Here is a 27229-nt window from a genome sequence, read left to right as displayed (position 1 = left end):
ATAGAACATTTTTGTTCTTTGTGTCCTTTTCCAAAGTTACTTTCTCTTCACACCAATAATATCCTTATACTCCTTTAGACCAGTTTATTTTTCCAACATCTGATCAAGAATTAAACATAGTATGCCATTTTAGTCTCCAAGTAAATTTAATAGTCTTTTTAAAAAAGAATTCATTTCCCAATTTGCCTTAATATTATTTCTCAGTTATTATTCTACCTGAAAGGTTTAAAATACTATAGATGAATTGTTATTGAAAATTCAAGGTTACATGAGACAGAAAGAAAAATAGATTCCTGTTTGTTGAATCTTTTAAAAAATACATGTTGAGAAAAGTTAATTAGATTCACTATTCTAAGATAAAGTAAAATCAAAAATCACAGTGCCCAGGTTCTTATTAGCTTCATTCTTGCTGAAAAGCCTTGGACAGGTAATATTTTTTTCCACTAGGAAAGTTCTGAATGTTTTTTTTTAAGTTACTGTGGTTATCAAATTTGATAGATCTTTATTAAATTAAAATATTACAATAATATTGGCGAACATTTTCTGTTTAAAAATATGAGTGTTTATGTGTTTAAACTTTTCTGTTTATCTATGATTTGGAAAAAGTTATTTCTTTGATGTTTATTGATATAGTTTATATTTCTTTTGTTTGCATTTTGTACGTTCTCTATTGTTTAAAAAGATTCTACTGTCATTGGCAAAATTAGAAAATAACCAGTCATAATTCCAACTATAATTTATTCATTTTGGGAAAAAGCTAAGTGAGCTTCTTAAATTGAAACACTATTATCTCTCTAGATTTTTGATCCCCACACACCCTCAAAAAGAGTTTGAGAAAATTTTTACATTGTATTTGGTGGCAACATTTTTAATGTTACAAAATGTAATTTGTGTGTAAGTAAACAAGAACGATGGCATCCCCAGTATTACATGTACTGTTTTCACTAACTGTATAATAAGGGAAACATTAGGATTATTAAAGTATTGTGTGGTCCACGGTCTTTCAAATCATATTTTCATGGTCTGAATTCTGGGAATAACTCGAATGAATGCTGAAAATAATCAGTGAACTAGAGTGACTATATCAACCTCTGTGAAAGGACTCTGAAGGACATATATATATATATATATATATATATATATATATATATATATATATATATATATATGGATTATATATAATATATATATTATATTATATATATATATATATTTATATATATATATATATATAAAGTAATCTGGTATATCATTAGCTACTCAAAAACTTTCAGTTGACTTTAAATCAGAGTACAGTTTTTATTTACTTGATTCACTCAGTAAATGTCTGTTGCATACTTCCTGTGTGCAAGACTTAACAATTAAACAGTGGTGTTAGAAAGAGAAGCCAGAAGGCTGAGCACATGGTGTGAATGCATTTTGGTACAGCACATCCTAGCATCTGGTCATCAGTTTTATACATAAGAGAAACTTATTTTATCCATTCACTCACATGTTACTGGTCTGTGAAAGATGGCCTTGGTTAAATGAAGCTTATTAGTAGTCAGTTTACTTATTTACAGTGGAAAAAAAAGATGCTGCTAGGAAAACATGTAGGTAGATCAGGTAATTCTTTCACAATAAGAAAGTGTAGTTGGGAAGTCAGCTTATGATCAGATTTCAGGCCATCTGAAGCATAAAAGGAGAAAAATCTGCCTTGAAGATCTGGGTGAAAGGAATCATGGTCCTAAACTAAACAGGGACAACACTTCTTCACAGGATCATATGTTCTCTGGTTAAGCTCATTTGAATAGCAGACCTGTAGGAATTTGAAATTAAAATACTGTATATAATAAATGTTTGCTCAAGAACTAAAACTTGTAGATTATATGTGTTTATCCAAATAAACCAATGTCCTTTAACTTTGCCAAGAAATAAGATAATATTAAAAATTTCTCAGGAGAATAAAAAGATCAGATGCAGAATGATAATCATTACCAAGGTGACAGCATGCATGAGGGCCTCAAGGCATGTATCTGCAGGTCCCTGAGAGGATTTATGTTGCCTGGTCAGGGATTCTCATTTCATCTTTGTCTATGCTCTTCTTTTATCTTAGACCTGTTACAATAATTGCATTGTATTTAACATTGTTCCCATAGTATTTCAGAGATATCTTTGTTTCTATTTAATGGAGACTTGCAAGATACTTTAGCCTCATGACAGTACATTTACAAGTGATCTCTTAGGATACATTGCCTTTGACATATTGTACCTATACATGAATGATTTCACATTGACATTTAGCTATAATTTCAGTGGGTAATGTTTTCTTATTTGAAACTTGAAGCAACACAATATTTACAAAATTTAAAAAATGAACAAGACATATTCCCTCTGTTAAGGAACATTCAATCCAACGGAATATAAGACACCCAAACAACTATACAGTTGACCCTAGTACAATGTGGGAGCTAGGGACACTGATCCTCCAAGCAGTCAAAAGTCCACATGTAACTTTACAGTGAGCCCAGTTCTGCATCCACAGATTCAGCCAACTGTGGATCATGTAGTACTATAGTATTGAAAAAAATCCTGGCTAAGTGGACCCAGTTCAAACCCATATTGTTCAAAGGTCAACTATAGAAGTATGTGAAAGTGGCATAAGATAACAGATGTTTTAAAATGAGGACAGAAGAACATTTTTGGCTTCAGGGACAAGAGAAGGATTCAGAGACAAGGTATCAGTTAAAGTACACCGTGAAGGAGAAATGAGACTCTGATAAACCGTGATTAAGACGAGAAAGCATTCTGGATAGAAGGAATAGTGTGGCTGGTGGTGTAAAATAAGGAAGTCATGAGGTATGCTTGGTGAACAATGAATTAGACCAGCATAAGAATGGTTCTCAATCTTTTCAGGTGTGAAGGTCCCTTAGTAACATAAAAAATGTCATCATACCTTCCCCCACGGCATAGTAATTAAAACTTTTAATAGCTGTTGATTGAGAAAAAATACATTTGTGCATATGGTTTCTCAAACACTACTGGCCTCCTGGGGGTTTCATCATCCAAGTATTAAGAAACCACTGGCAATAAAGTTATATTGGGGAGAGTGGCAGAAAGTAAATTTAGAGGCATACATTATGGGCTGAGTCAGGGTAGGCTTTGGAAGTTAAATCATTGAGTACTCATTCCCAGTCCAATTTCATCTTTAAATATTCTTCATCCTGTGTATTAATACATTGTAGCAGAATTGATGTGACAGAGATGTTTGGGAGAAATATTTCCTTTTTATAAATGTTGTCTTGATTCTTCTATTTAGTTGGTGAAAAAAACCTATTCAGGTCAATGCTTTGACATTTTTAAACATACCTTACTTCTTGGTCTCAGCTAGCCAGACTACTTGCAATCATCAATATCAGAGGACTCGAACAGTCCTTTGTCTGGTTTTCTGCCTTTGAAGCATGCCAAAATATCTTTTGAGTCAGCGATAGCCATTGCATGTGTGACAAAAGATTTTTTTCTCTCGCCCCAAATCAAATGAATAAATTAAATTACTTTCCCCAACAAAGTGATAGAAAAGAAATGAGATTAGCCTTCTAAGAGTAAAGTCAGGCTTTGATAATACTTTATGAAGACTTTAAAAAATGATTTTTCTGATATCCTATTCCACTGACATTACTATTGCCAATGTCACCAAAATGTTTTACTTATCAAATAAAATGAATACTTGCAGCCCTTAACATGTTTCACATGCCTCTGGGGCCATTGACAAAGTAACCATGTCTTACCGAAACTCTTCCTTTGGTGTTCATCACTTGCCTTCCAGGCAGATATGTTTCTCTCAATTTACGTATTTCCTGTTTCCTTTGTGGATTTGTTCTGCCACTCACACCATGAATTTAGCATTTCCTGGTTCCATCTTATATTCCAGTAGCTTCTCAGTCTGCAAGGCGGGATGTGCTCACTCATGTCCTTGTTTTCAACTACCACTATATTCCGATGACTCCTAATTACATAGTACCAACCCAGACCCTCTACGGAACTACTGGACAATATATTTCTACTGCTTATTACACATTTCCACCTGAATGAACTTCCAAGCCAATATGACCTTCTGCTCTGTGAGCCTCAGCCCTTTTTCTGTATCTTGAAATGGCACCTCAGACAGAATCTTGATTATAATCCTTGGCTTACTTTTCTCCTGTCTAATTAGTTATCAAATTCTGTCAACTCTGCTTATTATAGATATGATTCATTATCCACGATATTTACAGTGCTACTGCCTTGAGCTAGTTTAGGTCCTCGTCATTTTTTCCTAGATTTCGGTAGTAGACCCCTGACTGACACTACTACCACAGTTTCACACTACCCCCAAACCATCCTCAATTCTGCCACCAGAATCATCATCAAAGCATCAGCAAAGCAATTATAATCAATTATGTTATTTCCTTCCCTTTACAGAACAAAGCCAGACTTCTTAGCCTTAGTACCCCAGGCCCTTCTGTGATCTGCCTCCTGAGTTTGCACATTTTCTCTCACTCTCCCACTTCAAGCACCTCTAAGCTTCAATTCCCACAAAGCTCTTTGCTCGATTTCCTGCCTTTCTTCGTCCATATTGTTTTCCCTACCTGGAGGCCCTTCTTTTCTCCTACATCTTCCCTGGCTAGTCCCTAACTAGCCTTCAGGATGCTAATCAACCTTCCCCTAGAAAGATTTTCCTGTGCCTTCCCAGAATGAAGCCAAAGGCCCCTTTTCTCTCCGAGTACTTCATCCTTGCCTTTGTCAACCACACCACTGTCACGCTTGAGTGGTAATTATGTTCTACTTATCTGTCTGTCTCACAGACTACAAGTGTTAAAGGCAGAAACAGCATCTTTCTAGTCCTTATGCTGAGTTGCAAATATAATGCTTCATCTCAAACAGGTGCTTAAAGAATATTTATAGAAATTTAAATTTTGGAATTGGTATGAAAGAACTATGCTACCTTAAATCATTACCCATCAAGTCCTTATTCATAATGTCTTCAAACTTATGTTGGTGATTACATTTATTGTGCTGAAGCTATTTTGTGTTCCTTAAAGTTCATGCTTTGTGTCATAAGGTGCTGAGGTAGTTAGTGCTCTACCCTTGTTGTAGATTAACTATTTCAGTATGAGACAGTTTTTAGAGGAGCACAGCCTGTATATTTTATTGAAACTCTGGAATTAAGCCAGGAAAACCTAGAAGGTCATATAGGCCATGTGTTACTGTACACTTTCTTTTCAGTTTTTTCTTAGGCATTAATGATTGGACAGCTTGTGACAAATTATCAAGTCAAGTCACTTTAAAGGAAAGGGCATTTTTCTTTACTACTTGTTGAACACAATTACGGGTCATCCATCACTTCTCTGTGTGAAGGTTTTCATTTTGATCCTCATCTCAAATGTACTGAGTTTACCTGATCATTATCATCAATGGGAATTTGATCTCAGTGTTCCCGTCTTTGTTTCAGTATAAAGTAATGAATGATATTACAGTTAATGGTAAAACAAAAAATTGCACTCCTGTACCAAATATGTTCAAGTCAATTTAACATTGTACATTTATCTCAGATAAGCCCTCTAAAAGGGGGAGTAAATAAAGCTATTTTCTGAGTTGTTTTCCATTCTGTTAAATAGAAAGAATATACTTTCTGCTATAAATATTGGTAATTTCATAAGTTTTAAGTTATTTCAGCAAGATTTGCTTTTATATTATAATATACTAAAAATAGACCGAGTCTATATGTGCCTCCCTTGAGGGTGTCTTGCTTTGCAAAAATTAGGAAAGTTTATTTATTTCTTATCAAATGATCCTAAACTTGGTGGAAGAACTAATTACTATTACTATAAAATATTCAGTTTACAAGTGGCATTTCTGTATTAGATCTATTGTATTGGCTGACTCATAATTTAAAAAAAAAAACAGAGAAGTTAAATATATAAACATGAACTTCAAGATGCATATATGACATATGAAAATAAAAAGAGAATTATGAAAATTGCATGCCAAATTTTTCTTGGCTAGTTATTTAGGGAGTCTTTCTACACCTGAATAAATCAGGATGTAAGCAATAAACACCAACTCTATTAATTTTAAAAACAAAAACAAAATACCTCTGGCTATCAAAAACAAAACAAGGATGAATTGGGGGATTGGGATTGACATATATATACTAATATGTATAAAATAGATAACTAATAATAACCTGCTGTATAGCACACAGGGAACTCCACTTCGCTGTACAGTAGAAACTAACACAACATTGTAAAACAACTACAACCCCCCCCACAAAAAAACAGTTGAGCTTCACAAAAAACAAAAAGAAAAAATGAATTTTCTGAAAAGACATCAGGGATTCACTGAATAGAAGCTAGAGGACAAGTCTGGAGAGTAGGCAGAAACCAAGGCATCTCTGGAGGGCCAATAAACAAATCACAAATGTCCCCACTGGATCCCACTGTCATTAGGCACTACCACCATCACAAGTAAAGCCTAACCATATGTTAATCTTTGTTTTACTATTTTTTGCTTCAAAGTCCAGGTAGTAGGTGTTCGACAGATCAAACCTAGATCACAAGCCCAGGGAAAGAGGCCTTAGCCAACTTCCTTGATGGGAAAGTTGGGTACTTGCTCTCACAAAACTACAATCAATGGGAAACTCTATTTGCATAGAGGAAAAAAGGGAGGGAGAGAAGGAGGCAGGGGAGAAAGTGAAACACTGAAAAGTCACCCTCCCCCCCAAAAAGGGGCAAATATCTGCTATGGTACCATTATTTATGAATATGTGCTAGGGTTGTTTTTGGTTCATCTGAGACTAAGAATTTCTAGGAAGGGAATAGCAGTCTTCCTACTATTCACATGAAGTCGGGACTATCTGGAACGTATGGAGAGAAGATAGATAGCCTTTTCTGCTACCTGCCTTGAGGTAGTTAACTGAATCAGGAAATAAACTTCTTTTGCCCTTGAGATCTAAGGAATTAAGTTTTGCTTTGGTTTCTCTTTTGAAATAGGCCATTTGTAAGTGGACTTCAGTGAGAGTTTTTGAAGGAATAGACACTATTTAAAAAGCTGTACAGAAAGTGCTTGAGGTTCCTACCAAAACACTTGTTTTTCTTTATACCTTTAATGAAATATTTCATTCACTTTTATTGTTTCAGGTACACAAAAATTAAATTTTATATCTTTTGCTCCAATAACTCCTCATACCTCTAATTCATATGTATATGGATATTCCATCAGTCCCTCAAACAGGTCCAAAAATTACTATTTTTTCTCTAGCCTGTTTCTGCTCCTTTATTTTGTCTCAGTAATGCTGTTATCATCACCCACCATTCAAGTAAAAAAACTGAAAGATCTATTTGACTCCCTCTTTCTCCTACCTATGTACTATCATTTGCCAGATTTCTTTGATTTTACTCTTTAAACATTTCTCTGATGCACTCTACCTTCTCTACTCCTACCTGTTGACTTATTTCAGGCTTTTATCATCTCTCACCTGGACTTTGGCCATAGCTCCCAATTTCTCTCCCTGACCTCAGACCTTTTCCCTTGAATCCATCCTCCACATGGCTATCAATGAGCTGTGCATAATATAAATCAGGCTATATCACTCCCATTGCTCCTTAATAGGAATACAAGACCATCCACGATCTGACCCCAGCCCATGCCTCCAAACACCTCTTTACCCCTCCCTCCTTTAAGCCCATCAGTGCTGAACTGGTCATCTTCCCCCAAGTGGGCAAAAAGAGAATTAGAAAGAGATGGAGAGAAAACTTTGACTATGTAAGTGAAAATACACTTGCCTTTTCCCTGCCATCCTTCCTCTGCCACCAACACCAGAGAAAGGTCTAAAAGAGGGAGGTTGTGAGTTGTGAAAGACCAGAGTATTCACACCGCACACACACACACACACACACACACACACACAGACTCTAAACCTCTTAAACCATATGGGAGTTTAAAATGAGGCTGGATTAAGCTTCAGAAGCAAAAGTGACCAGAAAACTATGGAATCTACCCAAAATTTAATTAAGGATTGTTAAAGAAAAACTAGATGTAGCATAATTGAAAGCAGTGATTTTACAAAATAAAACCAATTTATGTTTAAATCCCAAAGAATTAAGATTCCTCAACCAACTGACTCTATTCTGTTCAGGCATTATTTCTGTTTGGGGGCAATTCTCCTGATCTCCCTATTGCCTGGTGTATTCCCTCTTACTTTCTCTATCACAGTACTTATGTGCTTAACTCTCCTGTTGAGTTGCAAGCTTCTTTTAAGGGCAACGGTTGTGTCTTACTCATCTTCATAGCCCCAACATTTTACCACAGTGCCTGGCACACAATTGGCTCTCAATAACTGAGTGTTGCATGAATGAATGATAGATGTTTGATTTAATTAATGAATTCCCAGAAATGCTAAATCACAGTGACTAATTTTAATAAAATCCAAAGTCTCTTCTTCTTTTTAGTGTTTCAGACTCTATTATTATTTCCTGCTTTTTTTTGTAAATATATTGAGATTGAAAACATTATATCACATTACCCTACTTACATCTATTTTCAAATTTTTATTTATTTTTAAGGTTTTTGACAAAGTGATTTTTGTGATCATTTTATATGTAAATTTATTTTGTAGGTTTTCGAAACTTACATATTGATGACCAGATAACTCTCATCCAGTATTCTTGGATGAGCTTAATGGTATTTGGACTAGGATGGAGATCTTATAAGCATGTCAGTGGACAGATGCTGTATTTTGCACCTGATCTAATACTAAATGAGTAAGTAGTAACTTGACATTTGTTGTTATTGTTATCAAAAGTATATATGTAGGATAATCTTGAAAATTACATTTCAATAGATGATCGTACATCTAGTGTCCTAAATAATAGAATTTTCCTGAAAAGTTTCTTAGAACTACCTCGGGATATAGCTTTAAATGACAACATTAGTAAATGATTTGACATTTGGAGTTTTTTTCTTTTACTTCAATAGTTGTCACAAATCAAAAATTTTTAAACTTCAAAAATGTATCAAGAAATATACTTAAAGACAAAAGTGAATATTTAGTTTATCCAATTAAAATTTTTACATTGGTAGTAATGAAGATAATGAATTAAATGAGGAATATTTTTGCATGAAAGTATTGACTTACCTTCAAAAAGTAAAAATATTATCTCTCTTCCTAGAGGAAAAATTAGACTGGTAATTTATTTAAAATATTGAAAGAAAAATACTGAAATTGAATTCAATTTGCTTCATTATATTGGAATTACTGTAATTAACTTTCTACATGTAACCTTAAACTGAGTAAGAATATTTTCATGAAAATATTTATACTGTCCTAATGGTGCATGCTGACTCAGAATTATATAACATGATAATTTATATTTGGATAAGTCTTTACAGATTACAGGTAACTTTCATATATTTTATTCCATTTTTTCCTACAATCCCTTGAAGTTGGTAAGGAATCAGCACCCTTTATTTCACAGTCCAGGAAACTGAGGCAGATGAGATTGCATAATTTGCCAAAGAATCTTAGCTCTTCTGAGTCAAAATCTAGTTTTTTTCCCGCTGTTCCTGTTCACTTCTTTGACTAGCACAAATATTACAAAACAGTACAGAGTTGAAAAAATGCCTTAAGTAAATTTTCTCAACATTCAGAATTTGTTTGTCTTGTCAATTATTTAATGCTTGTTAATGTTGTCTTTTCTATATCACCATACATTTCCTCTAGAATAGTTCACAGTGTAACTATTTTATACTGGATACTCTAAACTGAGTGCACTGAACTATTCTATACTATTCAATTTCTGTGAATTGAATTCACTCTCCCATTAGATTGCACACAAAATTTTATTTGTGTTTTTCACAGGAAAAAATCAGTAAATAAAGTATTTCCTGAGTGTTCCTCAGCACCACATTTTCAACTCCCACAACTTTGCTCCCTTTCTTGGTTTAGGTTTTTTAAATGTGATAATAAAAGTGAGAAACAGCATTAATCTTAGTTAATGTGTATTTAATATAATTTTCTAACTTCAAAAATCCAGTATTGCGACTAAATTTAGAAGACATTTAAAATTCCAAATATTGAGTTTGTTTATAAAAAGTCATTTTCAATAAGTCAGTTAATTACTAAATCTCATAATCTCTGATACATTACATAAACTGGCTAAGCTACTCTGTGTGTTTTTTTTTTTTCCTGTTGCTTTTTCTTTTGTGTGTTGTGTGTGGTGCAAGACAGCGGATGAAAGAATCATCATTCTATTCATTATGCCTTACCATGTGGCAGATCCCACAGGAGTTTGTGAAGCTTCAAGTTAGCCAAGAAGAGTTCCTCTGTATGAAAGTATTGCTACTTCTTAATACAAGTGAGTGAGCATAAGTAACTTAATACAAGATATTTCTTAATTTTTAATTCATTAGGAAAGTTTCAAACAACAATATGATTATATAATTACACATGAGCTATGAATCTTAGATAATAACTGCAAAAGAGAAACATCCATAGACTATAATAATATTACTTCATATTTCTCAGGTTTTACCTATCAATCACCTAATATTAAAATAGCTTATCAATTAAGCCAGTTTCTATCCTTTTTAGGTAAAACATAATTAAATGACTTTTTCATATTCATCCAATTAGATATTATAAACTAATTAATATTGCATAAATACAAACTATGCTTCCCTACATCCCCACCTCACAGAGGATTTACTCTGTAAAATGCACAATTTTATTTGTAACTATTCTCTTTATGTCAGGATAGGCTAACGGTTATAACACATAACTGCAAAGATCAGTAGTATAGTACAATAGCAGTTTATTTATTACTCACAGTCAGTCCAGTGGGTTGGCAAGAAAACCCAGGCTCCTTACATCCAGGGGCTCTACCCTTTTCATCACCTTGGAGTCCTCCATTGGATCTGACTAGAAGATGAGCACTGCGTAAGAAAAGGTTTAGAGATGAGACCTTGAACTGTCTGCCACCCACATTCTATGGCTCACCTTAACTGCAGGAGAGGCTGGAAAATGCACCCTAGTTGCATACCCTGAAGAAAAAGGAAATGTTGTACTATAGAACAGCATTGGTAACAAGAAGAATGGGTAGATATCCATTCATTCTTTAATACACAAAGAACACATGCACCTCTGTTTCAGTGGATCCCCAAGGGTCTGGGAGGGAAATTTTTTTTAAATTTCTTCTTTTACCCTTTTCTGTGACATTTCCATGCACAGGTAGACTCAGCCTTTGAATGTCTGATCTGGCCCTTCCTTCACTCATAGTGATTTGAAAGGAAACCACAGAAAGCTAAGGCCTTAGGTAGAAAGTGAGCCAATAGTCTCTCATCAATGATTGTGCAGAGACTTCCTTCTAATGGCATAAATCTCGAATGGTGGGGCTGGGGAGTATATCAAGAGGAAAAGCAGAAAAGCTGAACTCTTAAGAAGAAAGTTTACCTCATGAACTCTATGTCCAGATACAGATTAATACAGGATCTAAGGATCCATAGCCTTATCCCCCACCCTTGAAAACCCTATCTAGAGCATAGCCCTGCTATGCTATGATGAAAAAGCATAAAAGGGGTTAAGGGAATTGATATGGGACTGGCCAAGAGAGTCAACTGGAATAAATGTAATAATACAGCAGTTAATGCCTGTCATTCTTTTCTTGACAGTAATGAATCCAATAACAGATATATCACAGATAGTCCTAGATCTCCCAAATTAGTTGAAATCATTAACATAATTCTGTAATTATGGCTAGGCTACATTATGCTGGGGACCAAACAACCCTAAATCTCAGTAGGTTATCAAAAAAATTTTTTTTAAGTATTTATTCTTCTTACTATATTTCCAATGCAGATCTACAGGGAGGCTCATTGTCATCACTCAGGTGTTCCAGGCCAATGGAGGCTACATCTTGATGCATGCTTCCATAATCACTAGAGCAGTGGTAAGGAAAGGGAGTGGTAAGGGAAGGAAGGGAGATACATGTGACTTCCCCTCACATACCATAGAAGGCAAGGTTTTTGGCCACTTGCAACTTCAAGAAAAGGGAAAATTATATATTTAGGAATAGTACTATACATAATATATATATATATATATGTTATTATATGTAATTGTGTAATAAAATTTGCACAAATTTTAATGTGATTTTTGAGGAGAGACTTGGCAAAGTTATTGAAAATTCATCCTTAAGTCTTAAAAAATAGATAAGTATTACAAAAATCTGGAAGCAGAGAGATAATTAGAAAGCTACAATAATTAATAGAGTGTGGAAGAGAAATACATACACTGAATTAGTCAAGTCAGACTAGTATATACTAGAACTTAATATGCTGCATGGAAACATGACAGATCTTTGAGCATGGAACAAATAAATATTGTTGAGAAAAGTAGCTTTATATTTGGGGGAAACTTAGTTTGGATATTTAGTTCAAATTGTATCCTAAAATAAATGGCACATAATTATAAGGACCTTAATTGTTAAAAAGTAGCTAAAAGGAATATAAATGATTTAGAAATCTCAAATAAGGAATGCCTTTTAAAAAATAAATGCAATAGGAAAGTTGGCAAAGAAAAAGTTCAATGATTTGATGAGAATTTAAACCTCCCATTTGCCATTAAAAATTAAAATACAGATATCCAGGAAAGTATGGCTGTTTGAACACACACTTTTACCATTGTTCCTAATAAAACTACATAAAAAATTAGTCAAGGGACTTCTTTAAGAAATAAAATAAAAGGGAAAGAAAATGAAAGAAAAATCAATAGCAATAAAATTCTGCAAGCCAGCAAGTAGAACTAACTTAGCATACCTGAGAAGATGGATTCTAAGCCTGAAGTAAGAAAAGTCAAAAAGCACCTTGACTTGCATCACTGAACCTCTAACATGTTTTGCAATTAGTGACAACAATGATTTTGTTTTTTGAAATGAGAATGAAAGTGGAATTTAAAACACCAAGTTCTGTTGAAAGTCTGTTTCCAAATATCACCCAACCATGCAATTGTTCTTCTGCAACTAAGGCAGAGATTGTAGGTTTATTCCCTGAAGAGGCTATAACAGAAGGCAGCTGGATTGGTGAACTGCAGGCACTGATGAGGGTGAGGGGTTCGATAGTGGAAACAAATTAAGTATATACTAAATGTTGAGACACCATCCTTGAAACCCACTTGTCTTCTGGAACACCGTCATCCAAGTTTCTATTCTCCAGATAGGAAAATGAAAGATTCTTCTCTAAAGAATGTGTTTAGCTGGAAAGAAAAAGAACTAAATATGCTTATAGCAAGAGGTTCTCTTTGAAATAGCTTAGCCAGATTGCCCTGTACTAAAGCTCACAGTCAACAAGCACTATCCATTCAAACAGAGCTATCAATCAGCTTTTTAATTTTCTACTCTAGAATATAAATAAACAACCAAGGCATCTGGGGAAGGCGTTTGATATCAAAGACAGACAAAAAAAAAAAAAAAAACTTGGAGGAAACAGAAACCATGTAGGGAGATGAAAACTTCAAAATAATTTAAAAGCCATCCTTCTTTAGAAAGATAAAAGAGCATATTCCAACCATAAAACAATGACTGGATACCTAAAAAAGGAATAACACAAAGAAAGAAAAGAGCTCTTGGAAATATATATATATATATATATATATATATATATATATATATATATATATATAATTTAAAAGTGAGTACTGCCATTGGATGACAGAGTTGAAAAACCTCTCAAAAGTAGAGCAAAAAAACAAAAAAAACAAAAAAAAAAGAAAAATCACAGTTCAGAAGGAAGCCCAAATATAGAAAGAGAATAACAAAACATTAGAAAAAGAAACAAAGATATAAACATTAAGGGAATGTCTTTTCAGCAAATGGTATATGGAAAATTTCATTCAAAAAAATTAAGTTGTACCCTTACCTTATACTATATACAAAAATTAACTTGTCATTTTGGAGGGAGGTGGTCAAGATAATGGAGTAGGAAGAATATAAACTCACCTCCTCCCACAGACACACCAAAATTACAGCTATTTTTAGAGCAGATATCTATGAGAACAACCTGAAGATTATCAGAAAAGATTTTCCATAACAAAAGAGATAAATAAGGAAGCACAATGACTCAGGTAGGAGAAGTGGAAACATAGTATAGTCAGGACCCACATCCCTGGGTCAGCAACCCACAAATAGAAGAAATATCACAATTGTAGAGGTCCATTCAAAGAAGCAAGGGGTATGAGTCCTATATTAGGCTCCCCAGCTCTGGGTCCTGCAGCAAGAAGATGAGTCCCCAGAATATCTAGCTTTGAAAACCAGTGGGGCTTACGTTTGAGAGAGCTGGAAAGCTATAAGAAACAGAGGTGCTGCTTTTAAAAAACATATGCAAAATCTCGCATACTCCCAAGTCCTAGCATAATGTCAGTAGTCTGAAAGGATCCTGGGTCGGACCCACTTGCTGATCTTGGAGAGCCCCCCAGGAAGGCAGGAGGCAACTGGGACTACCCCTAGAAACAAAGATGCTGGTGGCAGCCATTTTGGGGAGCTCATTCTACCATGATAACACAGGCGCTGGCAAACATCATTTTGGAATCTTCTCTCTGGATTAGCACAGGGGGCTTACCTGTCCTCCAGAAAGCAGGTACCAACCCCAAGCCACCCTGGGCTGCCCAGCTACACAGGGACCCAGCCCTTCCTGCCAGTGAGCCTGTAGCCACCACATGAGGCAGGGACTCACAGGGAACCAGCCCTCCCTACCAGTGCACCCACATTTGTCAGCCCCACCACAACAGAAGGGCACACACAGTCCACATACTAGAGAATATAGCTCTGGTGGCCAGAGGGGAACATACTGCTGGGTCCCTAGAACGTCTCATTAATAAGACCAGTTCTCCAAGATTGAGAAATGTAACCAACCTACATAACACATAGAAACAAACACAGAGAGTTGGGCAAAATGAGAATAAAGAGGAATATGTTCCAAACAGAAAAACAAAACAAAATCTCTGAAAAAGAACCAAATGAATTGGAGATAAGCAATCTACCCACCCTCCACCCCCCAAAAAAAGAGTTCAGGGTAATGATTGTAAAGATGCTCATGAACACAGTGAGAATTCCAACAAAGAGTTAAAAAATACAAAGAACCAATCAGAGCTGAAGAATACTATAACTGAAATAAAAAATACACTAGAAAGAAAGAATAGATTAGATGATACGGAGGAATGGATCAGTGATCTGGAAGATGAAGTAGTGTATATCCCCCAAACTGAACAGAAAAAAGAAAAATGAACTTTAAAAGATGAGGATAGTTTAAGAGACCTCTGGGGCAATATCAAGCATACTAATATTTGTATTACACAGTCCCAGAAAGAGAGAAGAGAGAGAAAGGGGTCAAGATATTAAGAAATAATAGCTGGAAGAATTCATTAACCTGAGGAAGGAAACAGACATCCAGATCCAGGAAGCACAAAAACTATAAATAAGATGGACCCAAAGAGGTCCACACCAAGCCACATGATACTTAAAATGACAAAAATTAAAGATAAAGACAGAATCTTAAAAGCAGCAAGAAAAAGAACCAGCTAGTTATGTACAAGGGAACTTCCTTAAGACCATCTGCTAACTTTTCAGCAGAAACTTTGCAAGCAAGAAGAGAGTGGCATGATACATTCAAAGTGATGAAAGGAAAAAACCTACAACCAAGAATACTCTACCTAGCAAGGATATCATTCAGATTTAAAGGAAAGAAAAAGAATTTCACAGACGAGCAAAACCTAGAAGAGTTCAATACCAGTAAACCAGCTTGACAAAAAAATGTCAAAGAGACTCTGCTAAGCAGAAAAGAAAGGCCACAACTAGAAATATGAAACTATGAAAGGAAAATTCTTACCAGTAAAGACAGACATACAGTAAAGGTAGTAGATCACCACTTGTAAAGCTAGTAAATGGTTAAAAGACAAAAGTAGTAAAATCATCTATATACAATAAGTAGTTAAGGGATACACACATTAAAAAGGTATAAAATACCACCTAAATACATGAAGCAAATAATAACAAACAAAAAGGGAGAAATTGACAGTAATACAATAATACTAGGGGACTTTAACACCCCACTTACATCAATGTACAGAAAATCCAGACAGAAAGTCAATACGAAACAGGGGCCTTAGATGAAACATTAGACTAGATGGACTTAATAGATATCTACAGAACATTCCATTAAAAAAACAAGAGTATACACATACTTTTCAAGTCCACATGGAACATTGTCCAAGATAGATCACATGCTAGGCCACAAAACAAGTCTCAATAAATTTAAGAAAAATGAAATCATATTAAGTGTCTATTCTGAACACAATGGTATGAGACTAGAAATCAACTACGAGGAAAAGAACTGGAAAAAATTACAGGGAGTCTAAACAATATGCTTCTAAACAACCAATGGTCACTGAAGAAATTGAGAGAAAATAAAAACATACCTTGAGACAAATGAAAATGGAAAACAAATTGTTCCAGAATCTATGGGACACAGCCAAAGCAGTTCCAAGGGGGAAATTTATAACAATACAGGCCTACCTCAAGAAACAACAACAACAAAAAAAACAAATGAACAATCTAATCTACACCTAAAGGAACTAGAAAAAGAAGAGCAAACAAAACCCAAACTTAGTAGAAGAAAAGAAAGATCAGAGCAGAAATAAATGAAACAGAGATGAAAAAACAGTAGAAAATATCAATTAAGCTAAAAGCTGTTTCTTTAAAAAGATAAACAAAATTAATAAAACTTTAGCCAGAATCACCAAGAAAAAATGGAAGAGGGCCCATAAAAATAAAATCAGAATTGAAAAAGAAATTACAACTGTCACCACAGAAATACAAAGATTGTAAGAGGTTAGTGCAATATGTACTAATTAGCATAAATATGCCAATAAAATGGACAACCTAGAAGAAATGGATACATTGCTAGAAATGTGCAATCTCTGGGATTGAAATATGTACACTATTGATACTATGTGTAAAATAGATAACTAATGAGAACCTACTGTATAGCACAGGCAACTCTACTCAGTGCTCTGTGGTGACCTAAATGAGAAGGAAATCCAAAAAAGTGGGGATATATGTATACCTGCAGCTGATTCACTTTGCTGTACAGTATAAACTAACACAATATTGTAAAGCAACTATACTCCAATAAAAAAATAAAGATAAATTTTTTAAAAACCTAAAAACAAAAACAAAAATTAAATGTACAATCTCTAAGAGTAAATTAGGAAGAAATAGAAAATATGGACAGAATGATTACTGTTAATGAAATTGAATCAATAATCCAAAAACTCCCAACAAACAATAGTCGAGGACCAGATGGCTTCACAGGTGAATTTTACTGGTATTATTCTCAAGTATTTAAAAAAATTAAATAGGCCAGCATCCTATGAGGCCAGCATCACCTTGATACCCAAACCAGACAAAGATACCACAAAAAAAGAAAACTACAGGCCAATGATGAACGTAGATGCAAAAACGCTCAGCAAAGTATTAGCAAACTGAATTCAGTCATACATTAAAAGGATAATGCACCATGATGAGGTGGGATTTATCCTAGGGATGCAAGGAAGCTTCAGTATGTGCAAATCAATCAATATAATGAACCAAATTAACAAATTGAAGAATAAAATCCATATGATCATCTCAATAGATGCTGATAAAGCTCTGACAAAATTCAACATCCATTTATGATAAAAACTCTTAACAAAATGGGTGTGGTGGGAACAGATCTCAACATAATAAAGGCCATATATGACAAACCCTCAGCCATTGTCATACTCAGTGGTGAAATCTGAAAGCATTTTCTCTGAGATCAGGAACAAGACAAAGATGCTCACTTTCATCACTTTTATTCAACATAGTATTGGAAGTTCTAGCCACAGTGTCAGACAAGAAAAAGCAATAAATACCATCCATACTGGAAAAGAAGAAGTAAAACTGCCACTGTTTGCAGATGACATGATACTATATGTAGAAAATCCTAAAGATGCTACCCAAAACTATTTAAACTAATAAATGATTTCAATAAAGTTGTAGGAGAGAAAATTAATATACAGAAATATGATGCACTTCCATACACTTATAATAAACTATCAGGAGAAATTAATAAACAATTACATTTATAATTGCATCAAAAAGAATAAAATACCTAGGAATAAATCTAACCAAAGAGATAAAAGGCAAGTAATCTAAAAACTTCAAGACATTGGTGAAAGAAATTGAAGATGACACAAACAAATGGAAAGATAGACCATGCTCATGGATTGGAAGAATTAACATTGTTAAAATGATCATACTGCCCAAGGCTATCTATAGATTCAGTGCAAACCCTACCAAAATACTACAGGCATTTTCCACAGAACTAGAAAAAATAATTGTAAAATATGTGTGGAAACACATAAGACCCTGAATAGCCAAAGCAATTTTGAAAAAGAAGAACGAAGCTAGAGCTATCAAGAGCCCTGATTTCAAACTATACTACAAAGCTACAGTAATCAAAGCACTATGGTGTTGGCACAAAAACAGACACATAGATCAATGAAACACAATTGAGAGCCTAGAAATAAACCCATACTTGTAAGATCAACTAATCTAAGACAAAGGAGGAAAGAATATACAATGAAGATACAGTCTCTTCAATAAATGGTGTTGAGAAAAATGGACAGCTACATGCAAAAGAATTAAACTGGACTACTTTCTCACACCATGTACAAAAGTAAACTTCAAATTGGTTAAAGACTTAAATGTAAGACCTGACACCATAAAATTCCTACAGTATGTTTTATTGCCTATGTTTGGCAGTATGCTCTTTGACATTGGTCTTAGCAATATTCTTTGGATCTATCTCCTCAGGCAAGGCCAACAAAAGTAAAAATAAACAAATGGGACTACATCAAACTAAAGAACTTTGCAAGGTGAAGGAAACTATCAGCAAAATGTAAAAGCATCTTACTGAATGGGAGAAGATATTTGCAAATTCTATATTTGATAAGGAGTTAGTATCCAAAATGTACAAAGAACTCATACAACTCAATATCAAAAAACAAACAACCTGATTAAAAAATGGGCAGAAGACCTGAAGAGACATTTTTCCAAAGAAGATACTCAGATGGCCAACAGATACATGAAAAGATGCTCAATGTCCCTAATCATCAAGGAAATATAAATCAAAACCACAATGAGATACTACTTCACACCTGTCAGAATGGCTTATCGTTAAAAAAGCAACAAATAACACATGTTGGTGAGAATGTGGAGAACAGGGAACCCTTGTGCACCATTGGTAGCATTGTAAGTTGGTACAGCCACTATGATAAATAGTACGTAAGTTCTTCAAAAAATTAAAAATAGAATTGCCATATGGCCCAGCAATTTCACTTCTGGGTATTTACCTGAAGGAAACAAAAACACTAATTTGGAAAGATATATGCATACCACTGTTCATTGCAGCACTATTTATAATAGCTAAGATATGGAAGCAATCTAAGTGTCCACTGATAAATAAATGGATAAAGAAGATGTGGTATATATATATATATATGGCAATATATAATGGAATGTTACTCAGCCATAAAAAAAGAAATCTTGCCATTTGCAACAACATGGATGGATGTAGAGGGTATTGTGCTAAGTGAAATAATTCAGAGAAAGACAAATATTATGTGATCTCACATGTGGAATCTAAAAAACAAAACAAACAAAACAAAATGAAAATAGACTCATAGATACTGAGAACAAATAGTTGGTTGCCAGAGGGGAGGGGATAGGGGGCAAAATAGGTGAAGGGGATTAAGAGGTAAAAACCTCCAATTACAAAATAAATAAGCCAAGGCATGTAATATATAGCATAAGGAATATTGCCAGTAATATAATAACTTTGTAAGTAATAACTTTGTATTGGGACAGATGTTTTCTATACTGATTGTGGTGATCATTTCATAATGTATGCAAATGTCAAATCATTATGTAGTACACCTGAAATTAATATATTGTACATCAACTATATTTCAACAAATATTTTAATTAACTTGAAATAAATCAAAGAACTAAATCTAAGAGCTAAAACTATGAAACCCTTAGAAGAAAACATAGAGGGAAAGTTTTGTGACATTGGATTTTGCAGTGATTTCTTGGATATAACACCCAAAACACAGGCAACAAAAGAAAAAGATAAATAGACTTTATCAAAATTTAAAACCTCTGTGTATCAAAGGACACAACACAAAGAAAAGGCAATCCATTGAATTGGTGAAAATATTGAAAATCCTATGTCTGCTAAGGTAAAAGTATTAATATCCAGATGACATAAAGAACCTCTACAATTCAACAATAAAAAATTAAACCAATTCAAAAATAAATAAAAGTCTTGATAGACATTTCTCAAAAGAAGGTTTACAAACAACCATTAAAATGCTCAGCATCACTAGTCACTAGAGAAACACAAATAAAAAACACAATTAGATACCACTTCACACCCATCAATATGGTTACTTACTCTCAGTAAAACAAAAAATTATACTAGAAAAGAAAAGAAATCATAGTAAATGTTATATGACTTGACTGTAGTAGCATTTTGCATAGCTAAAATAGTAAACACTGAATATTGATCTAACCAATATTATGAAAATGATAGTAGGAAGAGGAGGAATAGGAAGTTCTACGTGTGTGAGTGTGTTTGTGGTGTAGGGGTAATAGTAGATCTGGAATATGGAAATAGAGCTACAGCCCCATTTTCCATACTGGAAAGTCAAAAGTTAAAAATAAAAACTCAAGGAGCAGCTCTATAAGGATGTTATTAAAAGCTATGGAAGGAAAGATCAAAAGAAATAGTTGCAATAATTGAAAGTGTTTGCCTCTGGAGCATGGCAAAATCTGGATTGCCTGGGCAGTACTCTTTGGCCTAATAAAGTTACAAAACTGATTAAATACTTTAAAACTAGGCTTTAAACCACAAACTGAGAAGAATATTTAAAATACAGCTTAGATCACTATAAACGAATACAAAACAGAAAAAAAAATCACTAAAAAGCTTAAGAAAATTGTTCAACCTCACTAATAATTAGAGAAGTGAAGATGAGATGGTATTTTATTTTTCTCTATACAAAGCAAAGATTACCTAAAATGAAAATACTCAGTACAAAGCACACAACAGTTAACTAGTAAGAAGTAGTTTAGAAATGTATATTATCAGTGTTAAGACAGGTAATATCTTTTACTCTAGTAATTCTACTTCTAAGAATATATCCATAAAAAATAAGACATTCATCATAAGTATTGTTTAGATTAGTAAAATATTCCAAATGTCAAATGATAAAAGAATTAAATAAATTGTATGTCCTACACATTTTTGTGATATGAAATTTTATGTGAGAATTAAAACATTCATTTTTGAAGAATTTTGAATGATATAAGTAAATGTTCTCAATATAATATTAGGAAATGTCCTGAAATACTGGATTGTAGAATCTCAAGTGACTTGTAATTTTCCATGTATTTTCTGTATTTTCTAAAATTTTTCCAATGAATACACATTATTTTTAAATTAGCTAAACCAAAAATAAGTATTCTTTTTTTTAAAGTATTCTTATCTAAAATAGCATCTGGCTAACTGCCCTTCCCTTACTCTCTCCCACTTGCCACTAATATATTTACAAGAACTCCTAAAAACCCACATGTGGAATCAATAAGAATCTGAGAGAAAATTCTCCAATCATGTAATGCTGGGTGTAATAATTAAGAAAACAATTAATGTAAAGAGCTCAAAGGAAATAGAAATTTTTTGGGGAGCTGGTTCATCATAGATCTGAAATCTAGGGAAGAGAGTAGGAGAGGAGGATAATTTTCAGAGATATCCCAGAAGCATAAGATGAGAGCCTAGTGATTAGATTATCATATCCTAGGAGCATATTGTTAGTGTTGATACTGAAAGAATGAGGCAGTGTGGAATTAGGCCCGCTTCTTTTGTAAAGAGGATAATTGGTTCAAGTCTGGTCCTAAACACTTAGATGGATAGAGTGAGGGTTCTGGGTTACTAGTTTTCTAACTCTTTAAAGCCCAATGAAAAGACAGTGCTTCAGTAATCAGAAGAAAAAATAATTTTATAGTCATGTTTAAGAGTGAGGGAGATTTAGGGCTTCCCTGGTTGCGCAGTGGTTGAGAGTCCGCCTGCCGATGCAGGGGACGCAGGTTCATGCCTCGGTCTGGGAAGATCCCACATGCCACGGAGTGGCTGGGCCCGTGAGTCATGGCCTCTGTCTGCGCGTCCGGAGCCTGTGCTCTGCAACGGGAGAGGCCACGACAGTGAGAGGCCTTCGTACCGCAAAAAAAAAAAAAAAAAAAAAAAAGAGTGAGGGAGATTTGAGGATTGGCTGGGAAGTGTAAAAAGAGTTATGGATGTTTAAAATAGCTGCTATAGGGATTTCCCTGGTGGTCCAGTGGTTAAGACTCTGAGCTTCCAATGCAGGGGGCATGGAACTAAGATCCCACATGCCATGTGTTGCATCCAAAAAAAAAAAATTTTTTTTTAAGTAATAAAAGGTTAAAATGGTAAATTTTAAAAAAAATAGCTGCCATATGAAGTAAAGGGACGAGATCATAGATACACATAGCATATACATACAAATGTATGTACAATAGTTAAGTTTTCAATTGGAGCAAAAATCTCATATTGCCAAGATTACCTTTCTAAATCCCTTTTATACTCAGGATGTGAGCTGTTGAAAACTCAAAACCAAAGAATTAACTTTTGGTTTCTATCAGTTTGTTATCTGCGGCCGTCTTTTTTCCAAGGGAAGTGGAAGTCAAGGTCTGATTCGGGTAGAGGGAATAAAGTAGGAGTTTTTGAAAAAGGATTATTTATTTCCCTTTGCTGGACACGTAAGGTTGGCTTTGCTCAAATGAAGTACACTTCTCTATAGAAATACTGCTAAGGGTCAAGATCATAAATCCAGAGATTATGTGATTTTTCTTTCAGCAATCTGGATGTAGTTGCAGAAAAAGTCAGAAACTTCACTTCAGTTTGAAGATTTGTTTGTAGGACAAGTGAGACCAAAGTAAAAGGAAACAAGGAAATTGGGAGTTCTGGTAATAGAGTTGCTAAAGAAATCAACCAGGACATCTCAGACAAGTGACAACAGAAGGACCGAAAAGATTTAGGAGAAAAGCAATAGGTAAATTGACTATGTAGTGGAAACAAGAGAACTCGTCATAAGAGTAGGAAGTTGTGCCCAACATTTGGATGTATGAATTAAAGATTTCAGAGGTAGATATATAAATTACCAGTTAACATCATAATAGGAATGAGAGGCATTCTCAGTAAAATCAACAACAAAATAGGGGTATATACCATTACTATTATTTTTTAATATTGTTCTGGAAGTCTTAAACAATGCATTGAACCATGAAACAGAAATGAGAGCTACAACTATTGGAAAGGAGAAAATGAAGCTATTATTTGAATATAGTATTGTTTTATACCAAAAAAAAACAAACAAAAGCTGTTAGATTTAAAAATATAAATAAATGAATAAGTAAAATAGAGTAAAACCAAGTGGCTGAATATAAGAGAAAATTCAAATATCAATGGCCTTCTCTCATATCAGCAGGAAGGGGACAAAGACAAAAAAGATCCAGCATACATGTAGTTGTAAGCTAAATCAAACTAAGTATTTTAGACAGGAATGTAGAATAATGTCAGGTGCTCTTTTGAGCAAATGCTAATAGCTCTAAAATATGTAAGCTGAAATGTTCTTTAACTTACCTAGTTGTTCTTATCATATTCTTCAAAAGAACTATGAGTTTACATGGTCTAAAACTTTTCCTATTTAAGATGTTTTTATCTAGAGTTGCAAATCAAAATAAATCATTATAGAGCTCAGAAATTTAATTATAAACTGCTAGTGTCATCTTTTTTAAACATAACTGCCACTTGTAATTATCTTCTTACAGTTCCTTTGGAAGGACTAAGAAGTCAAAGCCAGTTTGAAGAGATGAGATCAAGCTACATTAGAGAGCTCATCAAGGCAATTGGTTTGAGGCAAAAAGGAGTTGTCCCTAGCTCACAGCGTTTCTACCAACTTACAAAACTTCTTGATAACTTGCATGATGTAAGTATTTTGTTTTCTACAATATTAATGATTTTCTGAATTATATCTATAACTTCTTAAATGTAAAATATAAATTTTACTTCATGTGTTTTCTTCAAATTTATATTTGTACTTACATTTTAAAAACCTGCATCATACTGCTCAGAATTTATATTATGCTTTTTTCATTTTCAATGTAGATCACCCAAATATCCTTTTACTAGTATTTGTATAATTTGAGAGTAATTTAATGGTTGATAGGAATTGTGATACATTTTTCTGAATATGCTCTCAAATGTTTTTGTCTTAAGCTAGAAAAGATTTTATGTATACAGGAAAAGCAAAGATATGGATGTGGAGAATAAGACTCTCATACCATTTTGGATGGAGTTATAAGTCAGTAACAATGCTAATGGACAATCTGACAGCATGTAGCAGTAGTTAAAGTTTGTGTGATTTTCAAATTCCCATTTTTTAGGACTTATCTTAAATAAATAATTAGACAAGTATTTAAGATATGTATGCATAATTGCCTATACAAGAGGAAAAAAAACCCTAGAAATACCTGACACCAAAACTGGGTAAATAAAATAAGATATATGGGGTTAGTCGAGACATATTGCATACAAGTTTTTATCACTACTGTGTTCAGAAACCACACTAAAATAACAACAAAGCATAAAAAACTCTCTACTCACCAGGTCAAATTTGAGGCCTCACACTGAATATGAACTGACAGCCAAGATTATTAGCCATTTAGATAAAGCCTCTAAAATGTAAGGCAGAGAGAAAAATAAACAGAAAAAAATGTAACTTAAAGAAAACAGCAAGAGTGCAGAAAATAGAAGAAAGCTTCAAAAAATTAAGATATTCCGAGAAATAAGATGATGTTGCATCCATGAAACAAGAATAGAAAACATTTAAACAGGAACATTTAGCAAGAAAACACTTTTGGATAATTAAAGAAGAGCAGAAATTAAAAATTCAATATAAATATAAAACTCAGGAAATATAAATCTCAGGAAAACCCAGAAAAAAAATAACAAAAAAGATAAAGATATGAAAAAGTAGAGAGAGAGCAAATTTAGGGGATTAATCCATGGGGTTCCATTCTCCAGTTAGTAGTAATTTCCAGAAGACAGAAGAGAGAAAATCAAGGTGAGGAAATTATGTAAGAAATCATAAAAGAAAAGTTGCTAGAACTGAAGGATATGAGTTTTCTGAGTGTAAGGGCCCAGTATACAGGCACAGCACAACTGAACCAAGGCACATTGTAAAATTTCAGCATACCTGGAATAAAGAGGGTATCATAAAATATACCAGTGAAAAAAGAAATAAGTCACATCAAATCATCAGGATTCAGAATGATGTCAGAGTTCTCAATAGCAGTACTGGAACCCAGAAAACAATGGAGCAATACCTTCAGAATTTTCAAGGAAAGAAAAATCTTCAACAAGTTTTTTTACCAGCCAAACCATCAAACAAATATGATGGCATCATAAAAGTATTTTCAGACTTGCAAGATCTCATAGAGATTACCTCAAATACAAACTTTCTCAAGGGCACCTGCAGGGTTTCTTACAACAAAACACTGGAGTAAGCCAAAGTAGAAGATTCAACCCAAGAGAGATGCAAAGGGGTGTCCCAGCACACTAACTAATGCAGAGGATTTCAGGACACTAATACCAAGAAAAAAAGTGGAAATGAGCTATTACCAATTGCATGAACATATTGAAGTGGGTCTTTACAATCCTGTCAGAAATTTTGACTATGACTTTGTGATATAGAAATAAAAAGGAACAGAAACATAAGGTGATTAGCCCTAGCAAAATTAAAGTAAGTCATATAAGAAAGAAAATGTAATCCAGTAGGAAAAAAAATCTTTGTAATATAAATGTTGGATATCGATTTAGCCAAAAATTGAGATATAACTATATAGAGAATGGAGGGAAGAGAAAGTGTGTGTAGTTGAGGAGGGGGGTGTATAGTACAAGACAGCTAAATCCTCATTTAATAGAAAATTAATCAATAATGTAAACTTTGGAAAATAAAATTTATTAGAAATACACAGATAAATATCAAATGACACAGGCTAAAGGAGTTTAAAGTGGTTACATCTGTGTTGTTGCTGCTGTTGTTTTTGTTGCTATAGGTCTTCCAGTACTAGGTGACTTTCAAAATTATGTACGTGAATTACTTTGACAAAATTAAAATTAGATTAAAATGGATTATGCTGGGTTGTTTGTACTGAAATAGAAGAGTCTATATATTGTCTATATGTTGTTATATGAAAAAGCTGGATTAAGAAATAGACTATAAAATAATTTCATTTATGGAAATATATATGCATGTGTGTATATTATGTGTATACCTGAGTATGTATTAAAATAAACCTTGAAATATACCAAAATGTGCACACTGGTTATCCTGTGGGATTACAGAATACTTTCATTTCTTTAAATCTTTCTATATATTAGGATATTTTGTCATGAATATGTAATATTTTACATATTATGCTAGAAAGTGGAAGGAGACGTTTTCAGTTCGGTAAGAAAAAAACATCTTAAGTATTTCTATTATTAGAAAAATAAGCTGCCATGTTTGTATAGTATATGAATATATTATTTTTCTTATATGTTTCTTATCCATTTGTTAAATCAACAGCTTGTCAAACAACTTCATCTGTACTGCTTGAATACATTTATCCAGTCCCGGGCACTGAGTGTTGAATTTCCAGAAATGATGTCTGAGGTTATTGCTGCACAATTACCCAAGATCTTGGCAGGGATGGTGAAACCTCTTCTCTTTCATAAAAAGTGAATGCCGTTTTTATCTTTAAAAAATTAAATTTTGTCTGTTTTTGTTTTGGTCAGGATTATGAGGTCTCGAGTTTCTACAACGTTCTTCTCAAAGCCTTACATTTATAACATATTGTACTGTGTAAATTTCAGATAAAAGTTGTGGGGTTTAATTGATTTCCTTTATAAAGCATAATTTGAATTTTTAGTGTTTTCGTGTACCCATATTTTAGAGTTTACAAGATTGAAAAAGTATTAGGTTGATTGTTAAAGTTAATCTTATTCATATCATTTCATA

The 27229-nt window shown here is 33.7% G+C and overlaps 1 protein-coding gene across 2 annotated transcripts in view; it reads left to right on the top strand.

Annotated features, from left to right (window-relative positions):
• Window positions 1-26998, top strand: part of PGR (progesterone receptor) — a gene marked incomplete at its 5' end in the record, with an annotated part of 99957 nt that extends 72959 nt beyond the window's left edge. For both annotated transcript variants that reach the window (XM_082628491.1, XM_082628492.1), the window contains 4 exons: window positions 8636-8780; window positions 10243-10373; window positions 23997-24154; window positions 26798-26998. In XM_082628491.1, the coding sequence (XP_082484617.1) occupies window positions 8636-8780; window positions 10243-10373; window positions 23997-24154; window positions 26798-26953 (590 nt within the window). In that variant the 3' untranslated portion in view covers window positions 26954-26998. The remainder of the gene's footprint in view (window positions 1-8635; window positions 8781-10242; window positions 10374-23996; window positions 24155-26797) is intronic.
• Between the last annotated feature and the right edge of the window lie 231 nt (window positions 26999-27229).

The sequence above is a fragment of the Mesoplodon mirus genome (genome assembly GCF_964341445.2).
Source record: "Mesoplodon mirus genome assembly, chromosome: 7".
Classification (NCBI taxonomy): Eukaryota; Metazoa; Chordata; class Mammalia; order Artiodactyla; family Ziphiidae; genus Mesoplodon; species Mesoplodon mirus.
Note: the sequence above shows the minus strand (reverse complement) of the source record. Positions and strands in the feature narration are given on the sequence as shown.